Here is a 25710-nt window from a genome sequence, read left to right as displayed (position 1 = left end):
CCACTGGCAGGGCCTAAGTACCACTGAGACTACATTACTCATCTCTGACCTTCAAGGGGTAAGCAGCAAGCAGTGGTAGTGGTTATGCATCCCTGCATGAATGGTGTTTCCTCTTCTTACTATGTGCCAAAATGCAACCTTCCTGAAAAAAAGGAATTTTCCAGTTTTTGTAAGATACCTTCCACTACTGTATATCGATTTCCAGATTTAATTGACATCTAATGTAATATGGTCTTCTGTAGTTTTAGCATGGGAGGGTAACATTTTAAAATAATTTTTCCTTGGGCACCCAAAAACATTGAGACATTGCTTCATGTCTTAGTGCGTTCAGTTAGCTTCCTTTTTCTGGGACTATCAAAATGGGCAGTTGTACCAGGGATAAATAGTAAACATCAACATAAAGTTGAAAACTGGAAATTTCCTTTTTTTAATTGGTGGGCTTGCGGTGAAAGGAGTTCATATTAGGTGTTTGGTCCTGTTCTATTGTTCTTAACAACTGTTGGTATTTCCTACTGACATAATGGTCTAGCGTGGTGGGAGTCTGCATGTTATTTCTAAATAAAGGAACTACTTAGAGACTTAGGAACATAGGAAGCTGCCTTATAGAGAGTCAGACCATTGGTCCACCTAGCTCAGTGTTGTCTATCCAGACTGGCAGCGGCTTCTCCGAGGTTACAAGCAGGAGTCTTTCCTCCAAGCCCTTTCTGGAGATGCCATGGAGAGAAGGTGGAACTGTCTGCATGCAAGCATGCAGATTCTATTCCACAGTGGCTCCTTCCCCTAAGGGGAGTGTCTTATAGTGCTCACATGTAGTTTCCCATTCAAATGCAAACTAGGGTTGACCCTGCTTAGTACAAGACCAGCTCCCCCCATATCCCCGTGTCTTGCATTTGAGCAAGCCTCTCTGATATCTGTTTCGTTCCGTACATTTTTATTCTCCTCTTTCTCCAGGACCATGCATGGTGCCCCTATTTTATCCTGTAACATAGGTTGGGCTGCGAGATGATGATTGGCTGAAGGTCACCCAATGAGCTTCATGGCCAACTGGAGAATTAAACCTAAGTCTCCCTGATCTAAGTCAGTAGAGAGTATGTTGATTTACTGTGTAACTCTAGTTACCTGTGAGAGCTGGTAATGGATCAGTTGGAGAATGTTGTCAAAGCAAGCATCATGCATCTACTTTACAACTATATGCAGTCAGTAAAAGCAGGATAAAAGTTGCACCTGCTTACATCCTCCTCTTTCCATAATCAAAGAACTGCTGCCAGTCCATTCAGAATGTCACCTTTATATCTCATTATTAGCCCAAGGGTGGAATTTTGCCACAGCTCTCCTCCAGGATCACCTAGATGTCCTTCGCATCAGAGAGATGGAATTATATCATTGCCTACTGACTTCTATCTTGCATTGGGTATTGTTATTAATATAATTTTCTGTGTAATGGGTCTTTCTAGTTCTTTGAGTACCTCCTCTGGTCACAATTTTAATGCAGAGCACAGCAGAATTGTGTTCAACAGAAATGGTTATTACAGCCTTCCCTCTTGTAATTAGCTGAATACAAATGTAAAAATTATGATTAAATTGCAGGAAAGTATTGGAAATTCCTAGAAGCCTGTAACATGACAGTAACATTTAAGTCTTTCCGTTTTGTGCTATCTGCATGAATCAGTATGTGAAACAGTGATATGCATGTATCTATAATTTTTTAGTTGCTATTTGTCAATTGTAAACTCCTTCAAAGTTATACTGCTTCTGTGTTTTAAGCAATCTGATGGGCACTTGATGTTGATGCAGTCTGTACTGTAGTAACTCTGTTGAAGTAATTTCAGAGGTAACATGCAAGGATATGTTCCTTTGATCATTTAGAATGTGTTGATATTTATCTGTGCCTGTATCATTTTGACTGGATTTTGCTGTGGAAATGAATTTTATAGTTATCTACTTAAGAATCCATGTTTCTTTCTGTTTCAAAAACTCAACCATCCGAGTCAGGTAACTTAGCAGATTACCATCACATGGAAGAGGTCTCCCATGGGGTCCCTCTCAATGGACACTGAGCTTCCAGGTATCAAGGACAGGGAAGAAAATTTCCCCCCAAGTGTAGCAAGAGTAAATGAGAAGTAAAAGGATGTTTTTAGGGACACTAGTCCTTCCTCTGGCCACCCTAATTTCTTTCGGGGAGATCTTGCCCTGAACATTACCTTTCCAGCTAATTTTTCTGCTTGAAGACCTTTTACTTTGCCCTGTGGCCCTAATTGGAAGTCACTGAAAGCAGATACCATCCCTCTCTGTGCAGCCCCATTCTATGTTCTATTTCTTGATTATTATGCTAGACCACGGTTTCCTAAACTCTTGGTACCTAGGGTGTGGATTTTTTTTGGATTAAAATAGGAGGCACACATTGTTCTTACACTAAAAACAAACAAAAGACCATCAATTAATATTTTCTCCCACCATCTTACCCATGGAACCCTGCCTTGTGAGCAGTAGTGATGCTTCTAGGATTTCATAGTGCCTGTCATCAGTGGTACAGACTGTGTCAGGGAATCATAGTGGATTCCTTATTCCCCCATTAGGATGATGTCACTGTCACTATATTGGCAGAGAGTATGGGGTGGGATCAATGCTGAATGGTACCTCCTGCTCCAGTGGCAAAAGCATAATGGGATGTATCCCATGTAGTGACTTAATTTTTCAAGGCACCTTCAGTCTGTCTTGCAGCACGCCCCAGTGCTACTTGAAATACTACTACTGGAGCTGCTAAGCACACAGCTGTATTTATTTAATAATTTTTAATATACTGCTCCCCAACAAAAATTTTCCTCAAAGTGGTTTAGACAGCAAAGGAAATGAGAAAGCAAACTTGTTTGCTGTCTCCAATGCAATATTTTGTGAATTTGAAAGCTTAGAAAAATGTGGCTGTGAAACTGCTGCTTTTTATGATTCTGCTCTTCCAGATAGACTTCCTTGGTGTTCCTGGTCAATTGATCATTCATAAATCCACATCATCCCAGAATGTCATCAGACTTTAGTAACATTTGGACAGAACAGTCATGTAACATTTTCTTTCACTTTTATAAGCCGATTTTGTATGCAATAAATATTTTTTACATTATGCAGCTGACACAATACATTCCTAAGAAACCAAGCCTTTCTTTTCTTTTCTTTTTTAAATTAAAATTTTCTGCTAACTTTTTTCACTGGTGTAAGTCATAACCATAATTTGCTTTTCTCTTCTGTATTATTGGTGGTTGGCCTCCCTGGTTGTTTTGGATTTTGAGAGTCAGCCAACTCCCTTCAGAGAGTGAGATGCTAAAAATTTGTACTACAGCCTGCAAAGCTGTTAAGAGACAGATGGTTTATATTTTACTTTTACTACTGCATGTAGGTATAAGGAGAACCGTGAGCCTTTATTTAACAAACGCATGGTAAAAACTCCAGGATAGCAATGAAATGTGAGGCTTCACAGCTGTTTTTAGCTCTCTGCAGTGGATCTCACATCCACGCTCCCATTTCTGCTCTGTAGCACACAACTGGAAACATGGAAAGTGTCCTAGCAAAGAGAAGTCTTTCTTCCCTTGGAAAAGTCCTGGGTTGACAGCAGGGACCCTGCCATGCAGATTGCATTGCTATTATTCCTACATTATTCCTATTTGTCATATGGACAAATAGGAATACACAATGTCACATTTGAGCTGGGGCAAGTCCAAACACTCAGAATCTTCTCCATCTGATTTACCCTTACTCTCCTCAAGCATTCTTTCTCTGTGAAGAACAATAATGTGATCTGGAATGTCTGCAGATACAGCTGTAGCTTCCTGGCAGCAATTTCCATGATTGCAACAGGATGTGTTTCGGCTGCTGCAATCACGGATTTGATGCCAAGCTGCTATGACTGTATCCATGGAAGTCTTTTGGATCATATTACTTTGTCAGCATGACCCTGGAGACCTTGAAGACTCTGAACATTGGAAACAAACCTGAGAGTATCTGATGTGCTACAGGGTGTGCACATCTAGTTTCTAAAATCAGTGCTGTTTGTTCTGAAATTGCCAGCCCTGGTCCTCAGTCCAGAAAAGGTCCCTGGTGTTGAGCAATGCCAGTCTTAGAATTTTTAATCTGTGTGCTCACGTGCTAACTTCCTATTGGTTATTCCAGCAGAGTGGAAGGAGATTCAATCTGTTCCTGAAGCGACGTCTCAGGGTAAACTAATGATGAACGCTGCTGCTACTAATGGCTTGGATGTGATAACAAGCTTCACTATGTGGTGTGTCTAGTCAATTGGAAACCAGCTTTGCAATCAGAGAAATACTTCCATGATTTTTGTATTTACACTTATGTAGCCGTTTACCTAATATAAATACTTTATATCATGTTTGAAGCAGGCAAAGAATTTAGAGCAGAAAAAACGGCAACAGGTTTAAAAAAAAAGTTAATTCAGGCTCTTCCAAAATAACATTTTGACAGATTTTTTTGGTATTAGACCAAGAAATACCATCTTCTTGGTATTTTATTTATTTATTTATTCATTCATTCATATATCAAATTTGTACACCGCCCCAAACCTTTGTCTCTGGGCGGTGTACAAATTCTCGGCTCTTTATACATATACATGTATAAAATATAGCACAGTATAGATATAAAATCCAGATGCAAAATTGCAAGGTGGTTCACATTTCAAAGTCAGCTGGAATCACAGGCCTGTGTGTGGAATGGATATTCTCTTTTGTACTCATGAGGAACAGATCATAGTAGCAGTGCTTGCCCTCTATGTGCACCTGTTTCCATGATTAGTTAAACATTTGCAAAGCAGCTTATACATGCAGATCAAGTTGCACAGTCTGTACGCAACATTTTTCCAGTGCACAAATCATGCAGTAGGTGCTTACGCATATATACTCCCTACATACACATTTGACCAACTCTTAGAAATCGGGCTCATGGGTGATGCAGGACCTTCTGCTAGGATCATTGGCCATATCCTTGACAAGCAAAAAAAGATCATCTGTACAGTGTGACTCTTTCCCCGGTTCTGGAATCTTAGGCAGTAAAACTCAATTGGATAAACTGAGTGGAGTGTTGAATATCTTGGGTCACTCCAGCCACATTCTTTTCCCTGGACTTCCACCCTGCTTTTCTAATCCATTTTCTAGAATGGGATGGACAATTTGTAAGTGCTCAGGGCACTCTCGGGGGAAGGCTAGGATCATGGAATGGATACACCGTAAGTGGTACATCACTGGAATGTATTGACCAAGTAGCTACTTATTAGCTTCACTGATTAAACAGTGAATGTAGAAGAAATGAGTTGTCTTTTCACTCAAATTGAGTGCTCAGATAGATGCACAACAGATTTTAAAAAATTAAAAACATTACAGCAGTACAGATTTTGTTAATAAAAACAAAAGCAGAACACAAATAATAAAGCAAGCATCATTGACTAGCAGTAGCACCTGCAACAACAGCAAAAAAAGCAGGTTCAGCTGTCAGAAGAAATAGTGCAAGGGTGCAAAAGGATCGCTCAGGGAAGGGCATTTCATAGTGTGAGCACCACAGCAGAGAACTGGAATGATGAACCAGCTTGTAGAACTGTTGTGAGGATGAATCAAATCAGGATTAAAAAGCAGTTGACACTATCACGTAAGTGGCTATATGTGGTTACTACTACTACTGATAGCTCCAAGTTGTAATTGGGGAGTTTGGAATGGCAGGCATCCCTTCCTCTCCCTGAGCCCATTTTAAAGTGAACCCAAACCCTCACCGAATGCAGCCCATGAAGGATTAAATTTAGTCCTCTCCTTTCTCTTACTACTCCAGTGGATAGCATTGGAAGTATCAGTCCATTGCCCCCAGAAAGCCTGCGGGGAGAGGATGCTATGGAGCCAGGAGAAATTGAAAACTGTCCTTCTCAGGCTTACCTGTGACAATGGAAGCTTCAAAGCATGCTCTAAGCCTCTGCTGCTGCTCCAGAGTCTGAGAAGATGAGTATGAGGCTTTCACTGTTGTCAGACTTCTTTGCCCTTGTTTTCCTTGCCATCCCAACACACATGCTAAGCTTGGGTGATGATGGCTGAAGACTGGTGATGGTGGAGCACTGGTGACAAGCTTCCCTGGGCCGTGCATTCTTGGAGATCTCAGGGAGACTGAACCAACCAACCATTCATTCATTCATTCATTCATTCATTCATTCATTCATTCATTCAAATAATCTCAGGGCAGTTTACAAAACATTTAAATCTATATAAAACCATAAAAACTACACAATAATAATTAAAATGGAATATAAAAATACAAATTAATTAAAAGTTTAAAAAATATGTACAATGTAACCATAAGATACAAAGAAGCAGGAAACAAAATACTCATTTCAAAGCCTGGGTAAAAAACCAAGGTTTTGCTTGCTTTCTAAAAACTGTGATGGAGACTGGAGAGCAGAAGCTTACCAGAAGGGCATTCCAAAGTCTGGGGGAAATTACTGAGAAGGCCTTGTCCTGCATGGATGACAGGCAATAGGGGTGTGCAAATGAAATGGTTTGATGTTGAACTGGTATGGTTCGAAGGTTTGGGGTAGAGCCAAACCCCCAGAGGTTTGGCTCGGCCCCAAACTGAAACACCCGCGCACCCCCCCCCCCATTTTGGGGGTTCGAGCCTTTAATTTTTTTAAAACTTATCCCTTCCAGGGGGCTTCTCCAAGGTTGTGGGGGGTGGGTGGGTGTCTGCAGAGGTCTCCCCCACCCCCGCCAGCTTTCCTTCTTTTAAAATTCACCCTGTTCAGGTGTCTTCGGCCTATTCCAGGCCTATTCCCTGGCGCGGTGGCCATTTTGGAGGCTGCCGCGACTGCGCAGTGAGACCCTGTGTGGCCGGGTCATGACCCAGGCCATGCAGGGTCCCACTGCACAGGCAAGGGGGGGATGGTTTCAAAGGGGGCCCCAAACAAACTTGAACTGAACTGGGCCAGGTGGTTTTGTGCACATCCCTAACAGGTGAGCCTCCCTCATTGTCGGCACTCGGGGCAGGCCCACACCTCGATGACCTCATTGAGTGGGCAGAAACCCTTGGGAGCAGATGGTTCCTCAGGTATCCAGGGCCCCCAAAATTTAGGACTTTAAAGATCAAAACCAGCACCTTGAATTGGACTCAGAAACAGATGGCTAGCCAGTGCGGTTCTTTCAAAATGGCGGTAATATGGTCCCAGCAGGCAGCTCCGGATAACATGTTAGCTGCTGCATTTTGCACCAGCTGCTTTTTCCAAATATTCTTCAAGGGCAGCCCTTAATTATGAGCAAATTTTGATTAATTATGAACAAATTAAGAAGAGTTTACTCATCACTAATATTCCTTTTAAAATTATCTCCTTTTTAATGTGTGTGTGTGTGTGTGTGTGTGTGTGTTTGTGTGTATTTCTCTCTCTCTCTCTGTCTCTCTGTCTCTCTCTCTCTCTGAAAAGACACCCAGGAGTTCTACTATAGGACTACTTAATTTCAGTAGGGCTACTCAGGAGTAATCTAGTCTGGATGTCAGCCACTGTTCTCAGGTTTGTGGAATCTTTCTGGAAGCCACATGCAAAATTACTTTTGTTGGTTCCCAGTCAACTAGCTAGGTTTCTATGCTGGGCATATATTGCTTCCCTAAATCTTAATATAAAAGAGGAAACTGATTTTTCTGTATTTTCAGAGCCACTGCTGTGCTTCCTGCTTTCACATATTTCAACTGGTGTTTTGGGTTTTTGTTCTTTTTTTTTTGGCAGCAGAATACTATTATTTTACCTTGCAAAATTACACAGGCACTCTAATGCTTGCTTTCAAAACATTTGCAGGTGCTTCTAAAAACAGGCATTCGGCAAATAATAAAAGGCTTTTAAAGATGGCAGTCTTTCGTCAATGTTGCCTCAATGTATGTTGTGTTTAATAACTTGTATGGTGTATGTGCAACAATACATGAAGTAGTCTTCAGATGTTATTATTATTTATTAAATCTCGAACAACAATAGAGGATGTTCAAATTATTTTAGAGCCTTAGTGTTCGTGTGAGTGAGAGTGAGTGTACAAAGTGAGTTGGTGTGTTTTTGTGTTGACATTTGCTCGTGCATGAAGGGGAGTCAGCAGTGTGAGCCTCAGGGAGATTAGTGGTGGACAACTACAATGGGAGCAAGTATAAAGGAGTCAGGGAATATGTAAAATATATATACTACCAACCCCCACCCCCATCTCCATGAGTTATATGAAGTTTCTTGTTACTTCATTAATCTTCATTAACAGAAGGAATAGCCAAACTTTATTACAGTCATAGACTTCATATGGAACAAGAAGCCCATGTCCCTGAAACAAACTGAAAGAAGTGTCTTGTGCCACCTTCAGCTTTCAAGAACTACAGTTCACTTCATCAGATGCATGAGGTGAAATCGTCAGTAGGCATGTTATATATAAACTAGCTGGGCCGGGTGCAGAGCATCTGTGCCTCTAGTTTCCTCCACTCGCCCACCACCGCTGATGCCGCTTCCTTCTCCTGCCCGCCTGCCCGCCTCTGCCATTTTCTCCCCCCACCCGCCGCTGCTTTCTTCTCCTGCCCGTCACCATTGTTTTTTTCTCCCCAACCCCCATCATTTTCTACCCCCCCCCTGCTGTTTCGTCCCCTCTGCCCACCATTTTGTTTTCCGCCTTGCCTCCAGTGCTGCTGCTTTCCCCTGCTGGCAGCTTGTTCGCAAACTCTCGTGAGAACTGCCACGCATGGGATTAGCAACAGGTACACCTAAGAGAAACACACACACACAGACATATATAAATATTCATGGATATAAGGACTTTAAAAAAAGGAAAACAGTGGAGTGGAGTTCAAGAGGAAAAGCAAAAGGCCTAATGAGGATTTCACTTCATGCAGCTGATGAAGTGGACTGTAGTCCACAAAAACTCATGCTTCAATAAATTTGTTAGTCTCTAAGGTGCCCCAAGATGCTTTGTTGTTTTTGCTGCCCTAGGCAACTATGAAAACAATGTGGTTTCTGAAGTGTTTATGAACATCCATAGATGTTGATTGTGTGTGCTGTATTCTCTCTAGATTGACAAGCGACATCAAAGCAAAGACTCAATTTTCTTCAGAGATGGTGTCCGACAGATAGATTTTGTACTTGCTTATGTGGACGATGCAAATAAAGAACTGGAAAAGAAAATGGTAAGTTTCTTTGGTAACAGCTTCTAAAATGGTAACTTAGGAACATCTATAAATCCTTTTTGCCTCTTCTATTTCATCAGAACAAAGCAATTTGTCTAGAAGGCCTAAAATCAACTCTGGTTCAGAGGCAGGATGAACCTATGCTTGATATTTTGTTACAAGTTAGTTCCTGAAATGTCAGGATGTCATTCTAAATGGCAGCTTTTGCTGAAGTTGATAACTCTGTTAATAACATCTGAAATGTTGTTTCTAACTATAGTCAGAAGTAGAATTCTTTGACTTGCGTGTAGCAGGAGAGAGGGGAACATATGCTCTGGAGACTGGGAGATATCACGTGGAATAAAGATTTAATTGCGATTCCCTGTGATATTAGAACCAGCCCTCTGAACTTTATTGAACCCACCCTAAGTAGCTGCAATTTACATGAACTTTGAATTACCTTCAATATACATCAAAAAAGATAAACTAACCACAGTAACAGATGAAAACAACTTTCCCATAGGTATGTATCATCAGTTGCGTTATAGTGGAGGACATGTCCAACTACCAGAATCTGGAAACAAGCTGGGAGGGCTAATTCCTTTTTGTGAGCTTCTCAGATCTCATTTCTTGGGCTCTAAACTTCCCACAGGCAGCTAACTAGCACAACTGGAAACAGAATGGAAAGATTTCCTTCTGTTTCCCCAATATTCTCTTTCCTCTTAATCCCTCCCTCCATTCTTTTCCCTTCTTTTCCCTCTCTCTTCACTTTCCCCATTCTCTCACTAACTCTCTCCCCACATATGCATATTTTGGTCTGTTCTCTGTTACCCCTCTCCCATTTCTCTCTTGATTTACACAGAATCAACTTAGGCTAGCTGGTGTTTGTTAGCTAGCTAAACTGTGAATGGCTGGCTGTTGCTATGAAGTCTCCCTTCCCCACACCTGGCTGTAATACAGAAGCAGGGATCAGTGTGCACTGTGCTATGTCGCAAGATAGGCTTTCACCACCAAACTCAGGATAATGTGTTCAGGAACAAGAGAAGCCTGGAAATCTGTTAGAAAACACATTAGAAGAAGTCCATACCAGTGCTGCTTGTTTTCTTCATCAAAAATATATTTCTGAACATACATGTGTGAACATCTAATAGATGTGAACTGCTAGAAGTTGTCACGGATCTAGTAAATTATTTAACCCTTCTTGTATACCTGATTACCCCCAAACATCAGCACTTCAGCAAGTGCTTTCCGTTATTGCTGCTGGCGAAATAGTTTGAAGGCCAGATTGTGAGTGATTTGTGTTTCCTTATCCAGCATATGGCCATAGAAATAATCTTATCTCCTTAGATGTGAGGGAAACTTTGGTCATTGCACTTTGTGTCTTCACGCAATAAAAGGTTTTACCAATCTTTTAGGTCAGTTTTGAAATGATTCTTTAGAACGTTTTTCATATCATTACAAATACAAAGGAGCCAGCGTGGTGTAGTGGTTAGAGTGCTGGATTAGGACCAGGGAGACCTGAGTTCAAATCCCCATTCAGCCATGATACTAGCTGGGTGACTCTGGGCCAGTCACTTCTCTCTCAGCCTAGCCTACATCACAGGGTTGTTGTGAAAGAGAAACTCAAGTATGTAGTACACCGCTCTGGGCTCCTTGGAGGAAGAGCAGGATATAAATGTTGTAGTAGTAGTAGTAGTAGTAGTAGTAGTAATAATAATAATAATAATAGTAATAATAATACGAGACCCAAGATATTTTATACAGAGCAGAGAAGCTTTACATGTTGCTCATCTTTAAAAGGAAAGTTGATCCAATTCCCCCCCCACTATTTAAAGCAGGAAAGAAAAAAAGAGTATTTTGGAAAATCTCAGGATTTGCAGTAATCAGCAAGGGTTTCTGACTCCATAGCAAGCTGCCTTTACTGAGTCAGACCATTGGTCCAACTAGCTCCTATTGTCTATATTGACTGACAGTAGCTCTTCTTAAGGAAACAAGTTTAGGCATGTAACAAGCTTAGACATGCACTTGGCCATGAGTAGACTGGTAATGCATAGTCAACTCACTGCATCACCAGAGCTCATTTCTGTTGCGTGAAGTGATCCTTAATCTCTTCTCCTGATAAAAGAGGAATATATCTGGATACCTGACTACCATCCTCTGCTGACAATATTTTTCTCTCTGGGAAACAGGCTTATGTGGAGTCAAATAAATAATATATGAATCCATTAAGTTAATCATATCTTTAAGTTAATCATATTGTGCAGCATATAAGCCTCTAGTTTTTGTACTTGTGCTGCATTTTATAAAGCAGCCGGAAGCCATGCAACCTCCAGAACAGTTACTATTTTTTTCTGAGTTATTTGGTAGTTTCCTGGACTTTATTGTAAATGGTTTCCTGTTGCCTTGTACTATGCAGAACAACCAAAACCAAAATGTACCAGGATCTGAAATCCAACCAGACAAAAACCAGAAAAAAGATGCACCAACCAATAATTGTAACATTTAATACCTAGTTAAAATACTTAGTTAAAATAGACACATTAGAATCCAGGTGGAATAGAGTTAGTACTCAATATATGGATCTAAATATAAACATACTTGAAAAGGAACCATGATGTTTACAAAACAAGAAGTCCTGAGATGAACAATATTTCATAAAGCAGAAAGTGAGTCTATAAATCAATGACTGTCCATAAAAACCACAACTAAGATCTGGTGTGCAACTGTTTTGAAGCATTTTTTCCAAATGGATCAGATGTTCATAATGATGTATCTTCTTTTCCAAAATGATGTATTCTTTTATAAGAGATGTCTTGATCTTCTTAATAACAACAACAAATATTTATATACTGCTTTTCAACAAAAGTTTCCAAAGCGTTCTACACAGAGAAATAATAAATAAGATGGATCCCTGTCCTGAAAAGGGCTCACAGTCTAAAAACAAACATAAGATAGACACTGAAACAGTCACATGCTGGGGTTGGATAGAGCCAGTTACTCTCCCCCTGCTAAATAAAGAGAACCACCATGTTAAAAAAGTGCCTCTTTACCAATTTAGCAACACTTGTCGTAGACCCAGGCGCGTAACAACGATAGGGCAAGGGGAGACAGTTGTCTGGGGGCCCCACTGCCTGGAGGGGCCCCCCAGAGGCACCTCACGTGACTCCCCATTGCCCCCTGCCCAGCCCCAAGGCTCCTCAGCCACTTGCCCTGTTCGCCGTCTCTCCAGCTTGTTCTCCTGGCCGGCAATCGAGGCAGCAGACAGGCTGCAAAGAGCTGCTTTTCTCCCGCCTCTCAGCTGATCGGCGGGTGGGCGGGGCTTCCACGGAGGTCTGGTGTAGGCCTCTGTGAATCCTGAACTCGAGTAGGGCCCAAGCCAGCCAGGAAGGAGGAGGCAGCCAGAGAGGCCTCCACTGTTCTCTGCAGCAGAAGACCCCCTGCTGCCAGGTAGAGTGTGAACTCCTTTTTGTGGTTACCTTCCCAACCCCCCCCCCGGATATATAGGCATCTGCTTGCCATAGGGCTTTGATATGGGGGGGGAGGGACTGAGAAGTCTCTGAATATTTATTTTTAAACAGCTTGGAAAATTTGCTGGCTTAAAAAAAACTATCTAAAAAGTCCTATAAGTGGCTTGTTTCATGGCAGAAAATTACAAAAACTTCTGGAAGAAACAGTATTATATTTATTTTATTCATTCATTTATAAATGCACTTATGTTCAAGTTGTTTTGCAACCCAGAAGGTCTGAGTGAGAACTGTGAAGCATGTCTTCTGCTTTTATTTTATTTTATTTTTCTTGTGTGTGAACTGCTCCCCAATAACTTTCAGGGACTTCAGGGTAAATCTGGCCAACATGTGAATGCAGCACCTCCCTTCCAGAGGAGATGTGTGTTAAAGGGCTTTAAAAGCCTCCTGTGAAAAACCTCCTGGAATCAAACTTGACTGAATTTGTTCAGAATTCTGAGAAAGCAAACATAGGCTCACCCTGCATGGTTGAAAGTCTCCTTGGCTAATCTGCAGCGAGGGGCCCATTTTAATCATTCATCTTTCTAGTGTGTTCTAGGCATTAAAAGTAAAACAAATGTATAGTACTCAATGTATATCACTATATATTGTGACGTGTGCGTGTGTGTATTCAGTGAAATGTATTTCCAGGCAGCATACTTATTTTGGAATATCAGACTTAAATCCTTGGGGGCCTGGGGTGTGCGGAGGCCCTGGACTTTGAGTGGGGGGGCCCCATTTTAAAATCTTGTCTCTGGGCCCACTCCAACCTTGCTACGCCCCTGCGTAGACCATAATCTCTGTGTTCCTATGTGAAAAGTCTCTTAATCTTCTAAAAAGTTTAAATGCATTTAATGCTTCCTCCTCAAACTCAAAGTCCAAGATCTTCACTCATTGAAGCCAACTTAAATCAATGTATGCTTATATTAAAAAAAAAATTGAGTACTAATTCTTATCCATCTAATTGGTCGTGTCTATTTTTTATGAGGTATTAAATGTTACAGTTATTAATTGGTGGATATTTTTTTCTGGTTTTTGCCTTGTAATATGTACCTCTAGCCAAAAGGCCTCTTCACTCTTCAGCATTATTTGTTTTACAAGTTGAATTTGTTACTGTATTCAAATTTACCTGTTGTGCAGCTCCTAATATCTGTTTGCAGAGAAGTTTGAGAGCAATTTGGATGCTCTTACCCACAAAAGCATAAAAATAATGCCATACAATGCTCCACATTCTATATTGTTCTGCATACTGGTGGGCCTTCCTCCCCTTTGGAATGGCTGCAGGTGTTTTTTTTAAATATTTCATTTTTGGTATTAATTTTACATATTGATAGTTCTTTCCTCTTAGAGGGCAAAGAAGGGAGACAGGCAAATAAATGGCATGGCGCAGTGGGGAAGCAACCTGCTTAGAGAGCAGGAGGCTGTTGGTTCAAATCCCTGCTGGTGTGTTCCCCAGAATATGGAAAACTCCTATACTGGGCAGCAGTGATATAGGAAGATGCTGAAAGGCATCATCTCATACTGCGTGGGTGAAGGCAATAGTAAACCACTCCTGTATTCTCCCAAGAAAGCCACAGGGCTCTGTGGTCTCCAGGAGTCAATACTGACTCGAAGGCACAATCTTTCCTTTCCTTTATGAACAAAGTAATGTTAATTAGAATATCTATTGCATAAGATTTCTGCCTTCAGTTTCCTCACATAATAAAACAGTATAATGACTGGCGCAGTGGGGAAATGACTTGACTAGCAAGCCAGAGCTTGCCGGTCTGAATCCCCGCTGGTATGTTTCCCAGACTATGGGAAACATCTATATCGGGCAGCAGCAATATAGGAAGATGCTGAAAGGCATAATCTCAGACTGCATGGGAGAGGCAGTGGTAAACCCCTCCTGCATTCTACCAAAGAAAACCACAGGGCTCTGTGGTCACCAGGAGTCGACACCAACTCAACGGCACACTTTACCTTTAAAATGACTGCAGGTACAACCCTCTGCATGCATGGAAACAAGATTACATGTGAACTTAGCTCTAGTCGGAACATTTTGTAAATGAGGTTCTTTGGCAACCACCTGGTCCTATCTTCCCTTTTACTGAATCTTTGTTTAAAGGACTTCCAAGCTCACTCAATAAACATGCTGCCACTATGCTGACTCTGTGAGAAAAGAAAACTCAAGTTCACATACAGCCTCACCTTGGTTAAGATACTATGTTTCTCTTCTTCCAATCCTCCCCTTATAGATTTCTGTTCCTGCTAGAATGTAACCTTTTAGGTAGTGTGGTGTGGCCTTTTAAAAAATAAAATAAAATAAAGGGATTTTACAAAGCAGAACTCCACATAAGTTTAAAACAACTAGGTTTTACTATTTTGTTAATAACATATGTGGTTCATTTCTGATAGCTGTATGCAAATATATATTGAGGTCATTCTCATGACCAGCCCTACCTGGATGGGGAAACTGTAGCCCGGGTAGGGCTGGTTGTGAGAATAGCCGGGTTTGAAACCTGGGCTAAAAGTGAGGTAGGAGGATGCGTGCAGCCCTTTTACCTCGTGGCCTGGTTGTGTGGAAGGTCGGGCTGCCAGCAGCTCCTTTAGGGCTGCTGGCAGCCAGAGCTTCCCTAGAGCCGGAGGGAAGGAGTGGCCTGGCAGCCGGGAGATATTGCAGTGCACTGCATGAGCAGCACAGTGCATTGTGGGATACCCCCACCTCCGTATTGCTGCACATGTTCACTGCTTGCAACATGTGGGCAGATGGTGCAGCAGAGTCCAGGAGCAGGAGGGGTAGTGTGGGGGAAGGTAAGTATGCTCCTGCCTTCCCCCTCCCCGCCAGCCTTCCCTAGCCCCAGTCTCCACAGTCGTTAGAACGACCTCATTGTCTGATACTTTTAATTTACTGAAAGCTAACAAACAATTGAGATCAAGCTTCTTATGAAGTAAAAGGAGGGAAATGTATTCATATCTAACTTTCTAACTCATACTGTTTTCCCTATCCTATCTGACACTTTCCTAACCTTTCATAACTTATCCTTCTTCAGAGAAATCCTCTCTCTCCTCTCAGGTGGTCCGGCTTGCCAATCTTTATGCATCACCAGGTTGTTAGGAACTGTCCCTTATGAACAGCGTTGTGCTTCTGTCTCTTATACACTCCAACTCACCTTCCAAAAGTCACTAATGTCACTCTTCCCCCACCGAACATTCCATCCCACTCTACTAATCCTGTCAGAGGACTCAAGCTCCTTCTCCTGCAGAGGCGTAACTATAGGGGGGGCAGGGGGGCACGTGCCCCGGGCGCCATCTTTTCTGGTCACGTGGGGGGCGCCGCCATGACAATTTTTTTTTTTAATTTTTAAATTTTTTTTTGTTAATACAAATGTTTCCTGCTCAGTGCAGCAGCGCTGCAGCAGTCAAGGGAGCGCATCGGCGCCCCCTCCCCCCCGAGCGGTCCCTTCCGCGCCACCCGCGGCCCCCCCCCATTGCTTTGCTGGTGCCTGGCGGCCAGTCAGTGGCCTGGCTTGGCGGCGGGCGCTTGTGAGGAAAAACCTAAGTATAATGTAGTATGTTGGGGGGGCAGGGGGGGCGCCATTTCAGTGCTTGCCCCGGGCGCCGTTTTTCCTAGTTACGCCTCTGTTCTCCTGTTTGTATATCTTCGATATACATTAATATTAACATACTAGTATTAAAATAACGGGCGCTAGTCCCTTTTTGTTGTTGTTGTTTCCTTTATTCCTTCTCCCTCTCTCTTTCGCCCTCCTTTCCTTTTTTCTTTCTCTCTCTCTCTCTTTCACTCCTTCCTTTTCTCTCCCTCTTCCTTTGTTTTCTTTCCTTCCTTTCTTCTCTCTCCTTTCCTTCCTTTCTTCCACCTCTTCTCACTCCCGTCTTTCTGTTTTATTTCTCTTTTCCTCTTTTCTTTCTTTAACGGGCTCACTCTTTGGGGCTGGCTGCTCCTCCCTCCCCTCTGTCTTTTTTTTTTTTTTGTCCTTCTCCCTCATTCCTTTCTCCTTTTTCTTTCTTCTTCCTTCTTTCCTTACTTCTCTCTTTCCTACTTCCCCTCCCTCCCTCCCCCCTTGTTTTTTTTGTCCTTTTCCTTCCCTTCTCTCTCTTTTCTCTCCTTCTTTCTTTCCTTCTTTCCATCTTTCTATTGTCCTGTCTCCCTTCCTCCCTCTTCTCTCTCTCTCTCTCTCTCTCTCTGTCTTTGCCTTCCTCCCTCAGTCCCTTGAACGTAATGTTGAGGAGGTATCTTTTCCGCTTCCCTCCAACTTACTTTTTGGCAGACCATGCAGACCTGCCCATTGTACCATGCACTTTTTGAACTTAAGTCTGCTAAATAACTGCTTTAGCTTTTTAGAAATGCAGGACAGAATTGTTTTTTTTTTTTTTAAAAACCAACGCAACATAGCAAAAATAAACATGGGAGGGCAGCGCTACTTCTCTCCACAAAAGCCTCAGTTGAGAGGTGAGGGGATTGAGTTCTTTTGGACACTCCCTCCTCCCATCAGACTGAATTTGCTGCTGCTGGTTTGATCTGGGACATTTTCCTCAGTCTTATGGTATGGATTTGGGCGGGGTGGTGGTGGTTGCTTTTTGTCAGCAACGTTTGTCAGCCGGGTTTTTTTGAGTTGAGGACTGCTTGCATATGGATACAGAGGTGAGGGACCAAAAGGTTATGGAACAGAAAGGGCAGCAGCTGTAGGTTTGTGACACTTGCATGCAGCATTCAAATGTATACATTTGATAAGGGCAGTGGCCTTATTATCCGTAACATCTTGGGGGGCAGCATCACCTTTCTCGGCAGAACCTGAGGACACGTGCAGCAGCCGCTTTGCTGCGCTGAAGTGAAGCAGGTCTCAGTCCCGACTCGGTGGGCAAAGGGTCACCTTTCAAAGTGGTTGTGAACAAACGCGTTTGTTTAGCAAGGGGAGAGCAACTGTCCCTCTTCAGCCCACCACAGCATCCCTCTCAGAGGCTGTTGTGTTGCTTCTTAAATTGTGCCTTTGGGACAGGAACCATTTTCGTTTTATTATGGTGTCTTGTTCTATTTTCCTGCGTAAGCCACTTTGATAACTTTATTTGAAAAGCAGTATATACAGATCAACATATAAGGTCTGGTCAGTGCCAGGATGGGGCCCCATGTGTGCTGTCTTGAGTTCCGTCACACTCAAGTTGCTGTTTTGGCGGGCGGGGGGTGTAGTGCTTAATGCAAACTTTGTGTGTGTGTGTGTTCCTTGCAACCGGCTGGAGTCGCTGTCAATTATTACCCACCCGCCTCTGCCGTCAGTGCCCTCCCCGGTCCACGCTTCTTATTAGTTTTAGCGGCAGGGCTGGTCCCGCCGCTGCCGCATCTGCCCTCGCCGGTTTCTGCCGGGGGAGGGGATAGATTTCGGGCGGCTGAGCTGGCGGGGAACACTTTTGTTTGCGGCACTGTGTGTGTGTTTTACATGTTTTCATACAGTTTGTTCGTTTGGGGGTGTGTGTGTGCTTGTGTGTTACTTTGTTCCCCGCCTCTACTTTCCCCGCATGGCTGGTCCTCTTGTCGCCGCCTCTACCCTCCCCCCGGCTTGTTCTGGCGGCACTGAGAAAGCCAGGCGGGGGGAAGAGGACCCCCCCACCCGGAAAAGGAGGCAGAGGAAGAAGCCGTGCAGAGGCGCCGCTGCGGCCGCTGCCGGACGGGGTGAGGAGGCGGCAGGGAAGCCGGAAAGGGGAGGGTAGAGGTGGCGGCAAGAGGTCCGGTGCGCATGCGTCAATTCTTCAACTGATTTTCCTGGTCTTGGCCGTTTCGAGGGGGGTGGGGACTTCTGTTCTTCTTTGTGTAGTGCTTTGTGTTACTTTATGTTACTTTTTGTGTTTTGGGGGTTTGTGTAGTGCTTAGTGCTACTTTTGGTAATTTTTTGTTTCCGTGGGTGTTTTGTTGCCTCCGCCGCCTCTGCCTTACAGTGGCTGACACAGCCACTTTTCTGACTGCTGTCTGCGGGTGGTCCCGGTGCCGCCTCTGCTTCCAAGCGGCTGCCGCAGCCGCATCTGTCTTCACTGTGGCAGGCCAGTGGAAGAAGGAGAATGGGGGCTGTTTCTGATGCCCCTGTGGCTTGGGGGCGGCCGCTGCTGCTGCGGGCCGCCCTCTGCGTGCTGCTCCTCCCGCCGGTAAGGGGAGCTTGCCTGGCCCGGGAGTGGTCTTCGGGACTGTGGAGTTCCCTCCGCTTCCTTGCTCCGCCAGGACTGACACAGGCGGGGCTGGATCCGATGCCGCCTCTGCCTCTTTGCGGCCGCCGCAGCCGCTTCTGCCCTCCCCATTGTCGTCTTAGTTGTCTCTGGGGGCGGGCCAGCTGCTGCCGTCTTTGCTCTTCCAGTGCCCGCCTGTGTCAGTTTTGCGGCCAGTCAAGCAACTGCCTCCTGTGGGTGGCCTGGAGCCGCCGCCTGTGGCTCCCTGCAGCTGCAGCAGCCGCTTCTTCCCTCCCCGTGGCCGCCTATGTCCACTCCTGGTCCACTCTCCGTAGCCGCCTTTGTCCACTCCTGCCTGGTGCCTTTGGCCTCCCTGCGGGCTCCCCTGCGGCTCCCGCAGCTGCTTCTTCCCTCCCCATGGCGGCAAAACAACAAACATGGCTGCCTGGTGCCTTTGTCCATGTTTGACTCAGCTGTTCTGCCCATGCGCTCCGCGCATGCTCAGAACGGCCAAGGGAGGCACGAACGCACGCTTGGTGTCCGTCCACGGACGGACACCAAGCGTTTTATTAGAGAGGATTAACCCCATATGGCCTCCAACAGAATTTGCAGTAATTAAATATTTCAATCACTGCAAGATTAAACTTTCCCCAACAATTTTCTGTGCTTTACTATCTATCCTTTCTTCCTCAGTGACTGTTCTTAGTTTTAGTTTTTGGTAGTCCTATTTAGATCTGTGAAAAACCTTCCTTTATTTAATGCAACATCCAACTCTCTCACTGGTGACAGGCTGGTCTCCGTGGGAAAGCTGTCCCAGTTTCCCATCCCAATTTTCACCAGCTCCATAGGTTTCAAAGGCTAAATTCCATGGGAAGATTTTGTGTGTTCAAATGATGCTTTGTCCTTTTTTTTTTTTTTTAGTGCTCACTCTCTCTCAACATTTTATTTATTCAGTTTTTATACTGCTTTTCATAAAGCATCCCAAGGTGCTTTACAAAAGTTAAAATACAATTAGATTCCGTAAAAATCACATTTAAAACCTTAAAATCAGTTAAACAGTAAAAACCATAAAACACCAAAACAACAACAACAACATCCATAAAAAAGACAACAGAAGCAGGAGAGCTGAGAGACTGGCAGCCCCTAAGGAGTAAAAAGCCTGAACAAATAAAAAGGTCTTTAGTTGTTTTTTAAAAGCAGCCACAGATGTCAGAAAGTGGACATTCACTGGGCGAGCATTCCAGAGCCTGAGGGCAGCAGCAGAGAAGGCCCTGTTCTGTGTGCACAACAATTTAGCCTCTCTCAACATCGGCACATGGAGCAAAGGCCCCTCTGATGACCTTGTTGGGCAAGCAGAAACCCTTGGGAGTAGGCAGTCATTCAGGTATCCAGGGGTCAATCTTTAAAGGTTTTAAAGGTAATAACCAACACCTTGAATTGGATCCAGAAACAAATCAGCAGCTAGTGCGGCTCTTTCAAAATATGTGCAATATGCTCTGAGCAAGCAGTTCCAGAGAGAACCCTGGCAGCTGCATTCTGCACTAACTGAAGTTTCGAAATATTCTTCAAGGGCAGCCCCACGTAAAATGCATTGCAGTAATCCATGTGCAACATAACTAAGGCATGGATAACTGGCCAGATCTGCCTTCTTGAGAAAGGGCTGCAGCTGGTGCTGGCCACCGCCTCCACGTGAGGATCTAAAAGCAGAGCTGGGTCCAGCAACATTTGACATATTCATGTGGAATATTGTTTGGTGACATCCACATTGGGCTTGACATTTTAAAATAAGGAATAAGGAAGTGTGCATACTGTGTTGTGTTGTACACAGTAACCCCTGTGAAGCCTCTCAGGCATTCCTCTTTCTGCAGCACAGTGACTTGGTCAAGTTCCATGAACCAAAAATAGAATCATTCTTGGGAAAACATTTGATGAGTGCACATTTTGGAAATCTGCAAGCATTAAAACCAAATAGAAGACATGGCATGTGCCTTTCTCTACTCTTGCACCACTGTTTAGGAAAGTGGGATTGTTGAAAATAACCACAGATGCAAAATGCCCTTCACAATTTAGGATGTCTGAGAGATCTGAAGAAAGGAAGATTTATGAATCTGTTAGAAGGAGCTCAGTAAAGCAAACAGCATTATGTGAGATCCTGTGTCTAAGAGTAAGCATGTTATAAAAATATTCCCTCTTACATGTCACTCCTTTGTTTATTTATTTCTTTAATGTTAGCAATAAGCCTCATTATTCTTCAAAAGTGGACTGATGTTTACATTTCTAACATATCTTTTTAAAGATCACGTGTATCAGAATCACTAACTACTGAACTTTGAGTCTGGGTTTTCTTTCTCTTCTCCCTTTTCGTCTTTATCAAACTGTAGCAGAATTGAATGTCTGCTTTCTACTACTATTTTGAAAGTTTGTAAGGGTGAACTTGGGATCCATCTGCATACAAAAGAGGAACCTGTTAAACAAACTGTGCAGGTCATCCCACATAGCTGCTAATAAGCATTTATTCTCATAGCAACATCACAAGAGAGCAATATGCATATTACAATATGCTGCAACTTGTATTTGGATTTGGGATCTTGGTGGGGGGCATGCTTTGCTTGTTCTGGTGGGGATTTGTACTTCTTCTGAAGGGGCCAATATGGAGTCTGGACATGCTTCTTTATCTGGTTTTGGTGCTTGGATGCTCAAGGGATGGTGCTGCCCAGGAACATCTTTTAACAGCTTTGGCTGGTGAGCTTGCTGTTCTCGCTGACCTGAACCTGGCGCCTGTTTTCCATGCAAAAATAACCTTGGGCAGCATCTAGACAAGCTCATCATAACTAATAATTAAAATAAATAAGAAGTTAGTCTTGACTAACATAAATCCTAGGGCTGGGAATATAGGATCCCACAAATCTTCAGATATTGGCAATGGGAGGGATCAGAGAGCACCCGGATCTGAAATAGGGAAGACTACTTCGGTCTGGAAGCCATCTATCTGCCTGCCTGCCCACCCGCCCATGCATTTATTTCTTAATTTAGCTGATTATTGTACTTACAAATTAAAAAATAAAGTGGTAGATTCTCAGATGTTACATCACTTCCCCCCAAATGGATGTTACATTACTTTCCATGCAGTTTTCGGTTGTTACATCACTTTTCTTCAACGATTCTCTAATGGAGGCCTGCTCAACTTTGGCCTTCCTGCAGATGTTGGCCTATAACTCCCATAATCCCTGTCTACTGTCTACTGTGACTGGGGATTATGGGAGTTGTAGTCCAAAAACAGCTGGGGGGCCTAAGTAGAGCAGGCCTGCTCTAATGTGAATACAATTTCTGTGTTATTTAAAAAAAATAATTTAAGAACATTAAATAGCCAGACTCACTTGTAATTAAATACACAGAGTCCTGCCATCCTTACCTACTTGTATGGCAGATTTTGAAGCTCCCTGTCTTGCTGTTTTTCTCTCAACATTTTTTTTTTTTAATTCCCCATAGACTTCTATGGGAATTTTTGCTGAAATTAATTGGATTTCTCGAAGGAAATCTGATACCAAGCCCGAGATCAAAATTTTGAAAGGGTCCAACAGAACCAAAACTTATATTAATGGTTCCAGATTGAATTAGGATCCAATCTGGAATGTGTGATCTCTAATAAATTCCATTAATTCCAAAAGGACTTTGGAGTCTTTCCTGCTAACTCGTCAAAGAGACACCTTTTAATATGGTGATTCTCTTTATTTAGCAGAGGGAGAGTAACTGGCCCTATCCACCTCTAGCACAGTACCTCCAGTAACTGTTGCTGGTGTCTGTCTTGTATTTCTTTTTAGATTGTGAGCCCTTTGGGGACAGGAATCCATTTTATTTATTTATTATTTCTCTGTGTAAACCACCCTGAGCCATTTTTGGAAGGGCAGTATAGAAATTGAATTAATCATCATCATCATCATCATCATCATCATCATCATCATCATCATCTTCATTATTCCAGCATGAACACTGATTCTTACTGTGATTTTGTGGGTGATCCAGATGATGTTTTGCACAATCTATAGTATTCTTGCATGATCTGACTGCAAATCCATGAAACACCACTCTCTTTTCATTACTACATTTGTTCTAACTAGACCATAGAAAGGGGAGAACCTGCATAAGGAAAAAAGGGTGTAGATGGGCCATAGCACAACTTGTAGTGGAGTGGTTTCCTGTGTAGGTGTGGTGATGAATGAGAGGTTGGTTCTCAAGGGTATACCCTTGCAGATCCTGTCACTTCCAAACTTGAGTTCACCCTTTCAGTTCTCACCTTGTGCAGTCGGTCCTCCTTTCCCCCTTTTAAAAAAACTGAAATCAGTTTGTTTATATTATATTATATTATATTATATTATATTATATTATATTATATTATATTATATTATATTATATTATATTTTTATTTGCAGTTGCGCTCTTTTAGGAAAATAAATCTCTCTCTGCTCAGCCTATTTTCTCTGTCTGTCCACATGACTGCTGCTGCTCTTTATTCAGTATTTTAACCAAGAGAACTCTAAACCACATCAAAAGCCCATTAGTGACTGTTTCATTGTTCTAACTTTGCTGCGATTGTGCAAGGATTTAAGTGGGAAAAGTTAAGCCTCAAAACTAAAGTGTATGGAAATACATATGGTATAAACACATAATGGTCTACCCATGCATGCTATTTTCATGCTATTATGACAAGAAACAAACTAGTCATGAGCATTTTAGTGATTTCCTATTATAATCTGTGTCCAAAGCACTGGTGAAAGAGGCAAGGACAGCTAAATGTAGCAGTCTCCTTAGGTGTTGAGCAATTACGTGTGTGTGTGTGTGTGTGTGTGTGTGTGTGTGTGTGTGTGTGTGACTTACTCCCAAGAAAGTGTGCATAGGATTACAGCCAAGGCAATCAAGCAGGAGGTAAGGTAACAATTTAGGGTGTTTTCAGGACCTGATTTATTAAGTGGGATTTTCAGGACGTGATTTATTAAGAGAACAAGGAGACTCTGAAAACCACATTCAGACATGGTTTCTCCCATTCCAAACTACACAGGAGTATCAGTAGGAGTGTGTATGTGTGAGTGTGTGGCATGGGGGAAAAGAATGCTGTATAAGTCTGGTAAGGCAAAAGTAAACTTTAGTATGAGGGATCCCATCCTGCAGTGTTCCCCAATACTCTGTCTCTGTTGCAGGCAGAAAATAGATAAACTGTTAGGCAAAGACTCCATATGGTTAATGGCACAAACCCACAGAAACTTACATTAAAAAGCCCTCTGTTTCAAAACATTGATGACTAACTCAGTTGTATGCTTGTGTTTATAGTGGCCACCTTCAGATATAGTGGCCGCCAGTGGACCTGTGGTTCTGCACCCCCTTCCCCTGCTCTCCCATCTGCTTTCTGGCATTCAAGAGAGAGCAGTCTCTCTGCAGTCAGCGAGACTGCAGAGAGGTGGGGGAGCTGGCTGTGTGGGCTTCCTGCTTGACTGAAGAACAGCCTGTACAGCCAATGAGGCCGGAGTGAGTGAACCAGGCTGCACAGCCAATCAGGCCTTTCAACTCTAGTTCTGTGGAGCCCAAACTGCGGTGCCAGTGTTTGAGTGTAATGCTGGTGCTGCAGAACCAGAGGTAAGGGTGGTGAAACTCCACTCTGACTGAAGGTTCAGAGTGGGGTTTGGGAAGGGAAACCGCAGGTCCCTTCTCACCCTTGACTCCGGTTTCATCAATTCAGACATGCGGCTTGGGAAACTGGAGGTGAAGAGACCTCCTAGTACATTTGAATTTGGCTGTTGGGTTTATACTGTGCCTTATGTTGGAGGGCCCTTGAAAATATTTCAGAATGCAGATAGTCCCACTTGGTTTAGGACATAAAGGAGAAATAACATATCACCACATTATTGGCAGTTTGCACTGCCTTCTAGTTAGGTTGGGCCCACTTCCTGGTGCTGGTGAACCTGTGGCCTGGGATCCTGCATACCTCCTCCCATATATGCCTCCCTCCTCTTTCAGATCATCAGATGGAAGCCTGCTGCATGTTCCAGATCTGTGAGAACATACAACAGCACTTCCTCTGTGGTGACACCGTCTCTTTGTGACTCCCTCTTTGAGGGATCTGGCTAGCCCTCCTCTTCTGTTGGTGACTGAAAATGTGTTTGTTTTCTTAGTCCTTCTCTGGTCAGTGGTGACGGTTTCCCTATCCCCCTTGAGATGCATGTGTCGTTTTTAGTGATTTTTGCTTTAAAAAATTACTTTAGTATCCTTACAGGAAACATTAATGAAAAGAAAAAAGATGTTTCTCTCTCTCTCTCTAAGTCTTCTTTAAATAAAAAACAATATCCTGCCTGCTTTTCTTTAGGAAAGGAGACGAGAATTTGAGAACAATCTAATGAAGGCAGGTCTGGAACTAGAAGTTGAAGACAAAAAGGTAAAGAAGCATTGTGGGTTATTATCTCTTAAAAGGCTATAATGAAATAAGATGGGGATGAAATAAGTTGGGACCCAGCTCATTGTTTTATGCCTTACTGCTTCAAATGCTGGCTTGCAAAATCAGTTACCTAATACACAAATTGTTTTAACAGTTTTGTTAATTGTTTGAGCTGTTTTGTTTTAACGGGAAGTGGCTGAAGTTCATTTGCTGGTGATAAGGATATGTTTCCAAAATAACTGAGTGTAAACTTTGCAGAGTAACGGTAAAAGGAAATGGGCCTGGAGTCCTAGTTCTCACTCCCTATGCCCATATATTTATTTATTTAGTACATTTATATACCGCCTCATACAAAAAAAGGTCCCTGGGTGGTTCTTAATATCAAACCAATTAAAATATCAACACAATCAAAACAATTTAAAATGCAATAAAACCTCTAAAATGAAGCTTTAAAACTATAAACCAAAAACCTGACTATTTTAGATG

At 43.0% G+C, this 25710-nt stretch overlaps 1 protein-coding gene across 8 annotated transcripts in view; it reads left to right on the top strand.

Annotated features, from left to right (window-relative positions):
• Positions 1–25710, top strand: part of LOC128335059 (anoctamin-5-like) — a 94976-nt gene that overhangs the window by 29992 nt on the left and 39274 nt on the right. For 3 of the 8 annotated variants that reach the window (XM_053272857.1, XM_053272866.1, XM_053272872.1), the window contains exons 3-4: positions 9055–9168; positions 25156–25224. In XM_053272857.1, coding sequence (XP_053128832.1) covers positions 9055–9168; positions 25156–25224 — 183 coding nt within the window. Of the gene's footprint in view, positions 1–10; positions 59–4158; positions 4204–9054; positions 9169–12465; positions 12595–25155; positions 25225–25710 lie in introns of those variants that run through there. The other 5 variants (XM_053272838.1, XM_053272828.1, XM_053272847.1 and 2 more) reach the window with 3 other exon arrangements.

Source organism: Hemicordylus capensis, chromosome 1, assembly GCF_027244095.1.
Source record: "Hemicordylus capensis ecotype Gifberg chromosome 1, rHemCap1.1.pri, whole genome shotgun sequence".
Taxonomy (NCBI): domain Eukaryota; kingdom Metazoa; phylum Chordata; class Lepidosauria; order Squamata; family Cordylidae; genus Hemicordylus; species Hemicordylus capensis.
This window is presented reverse-complemented; position numbering and strand designations above follow the sequence as displayed.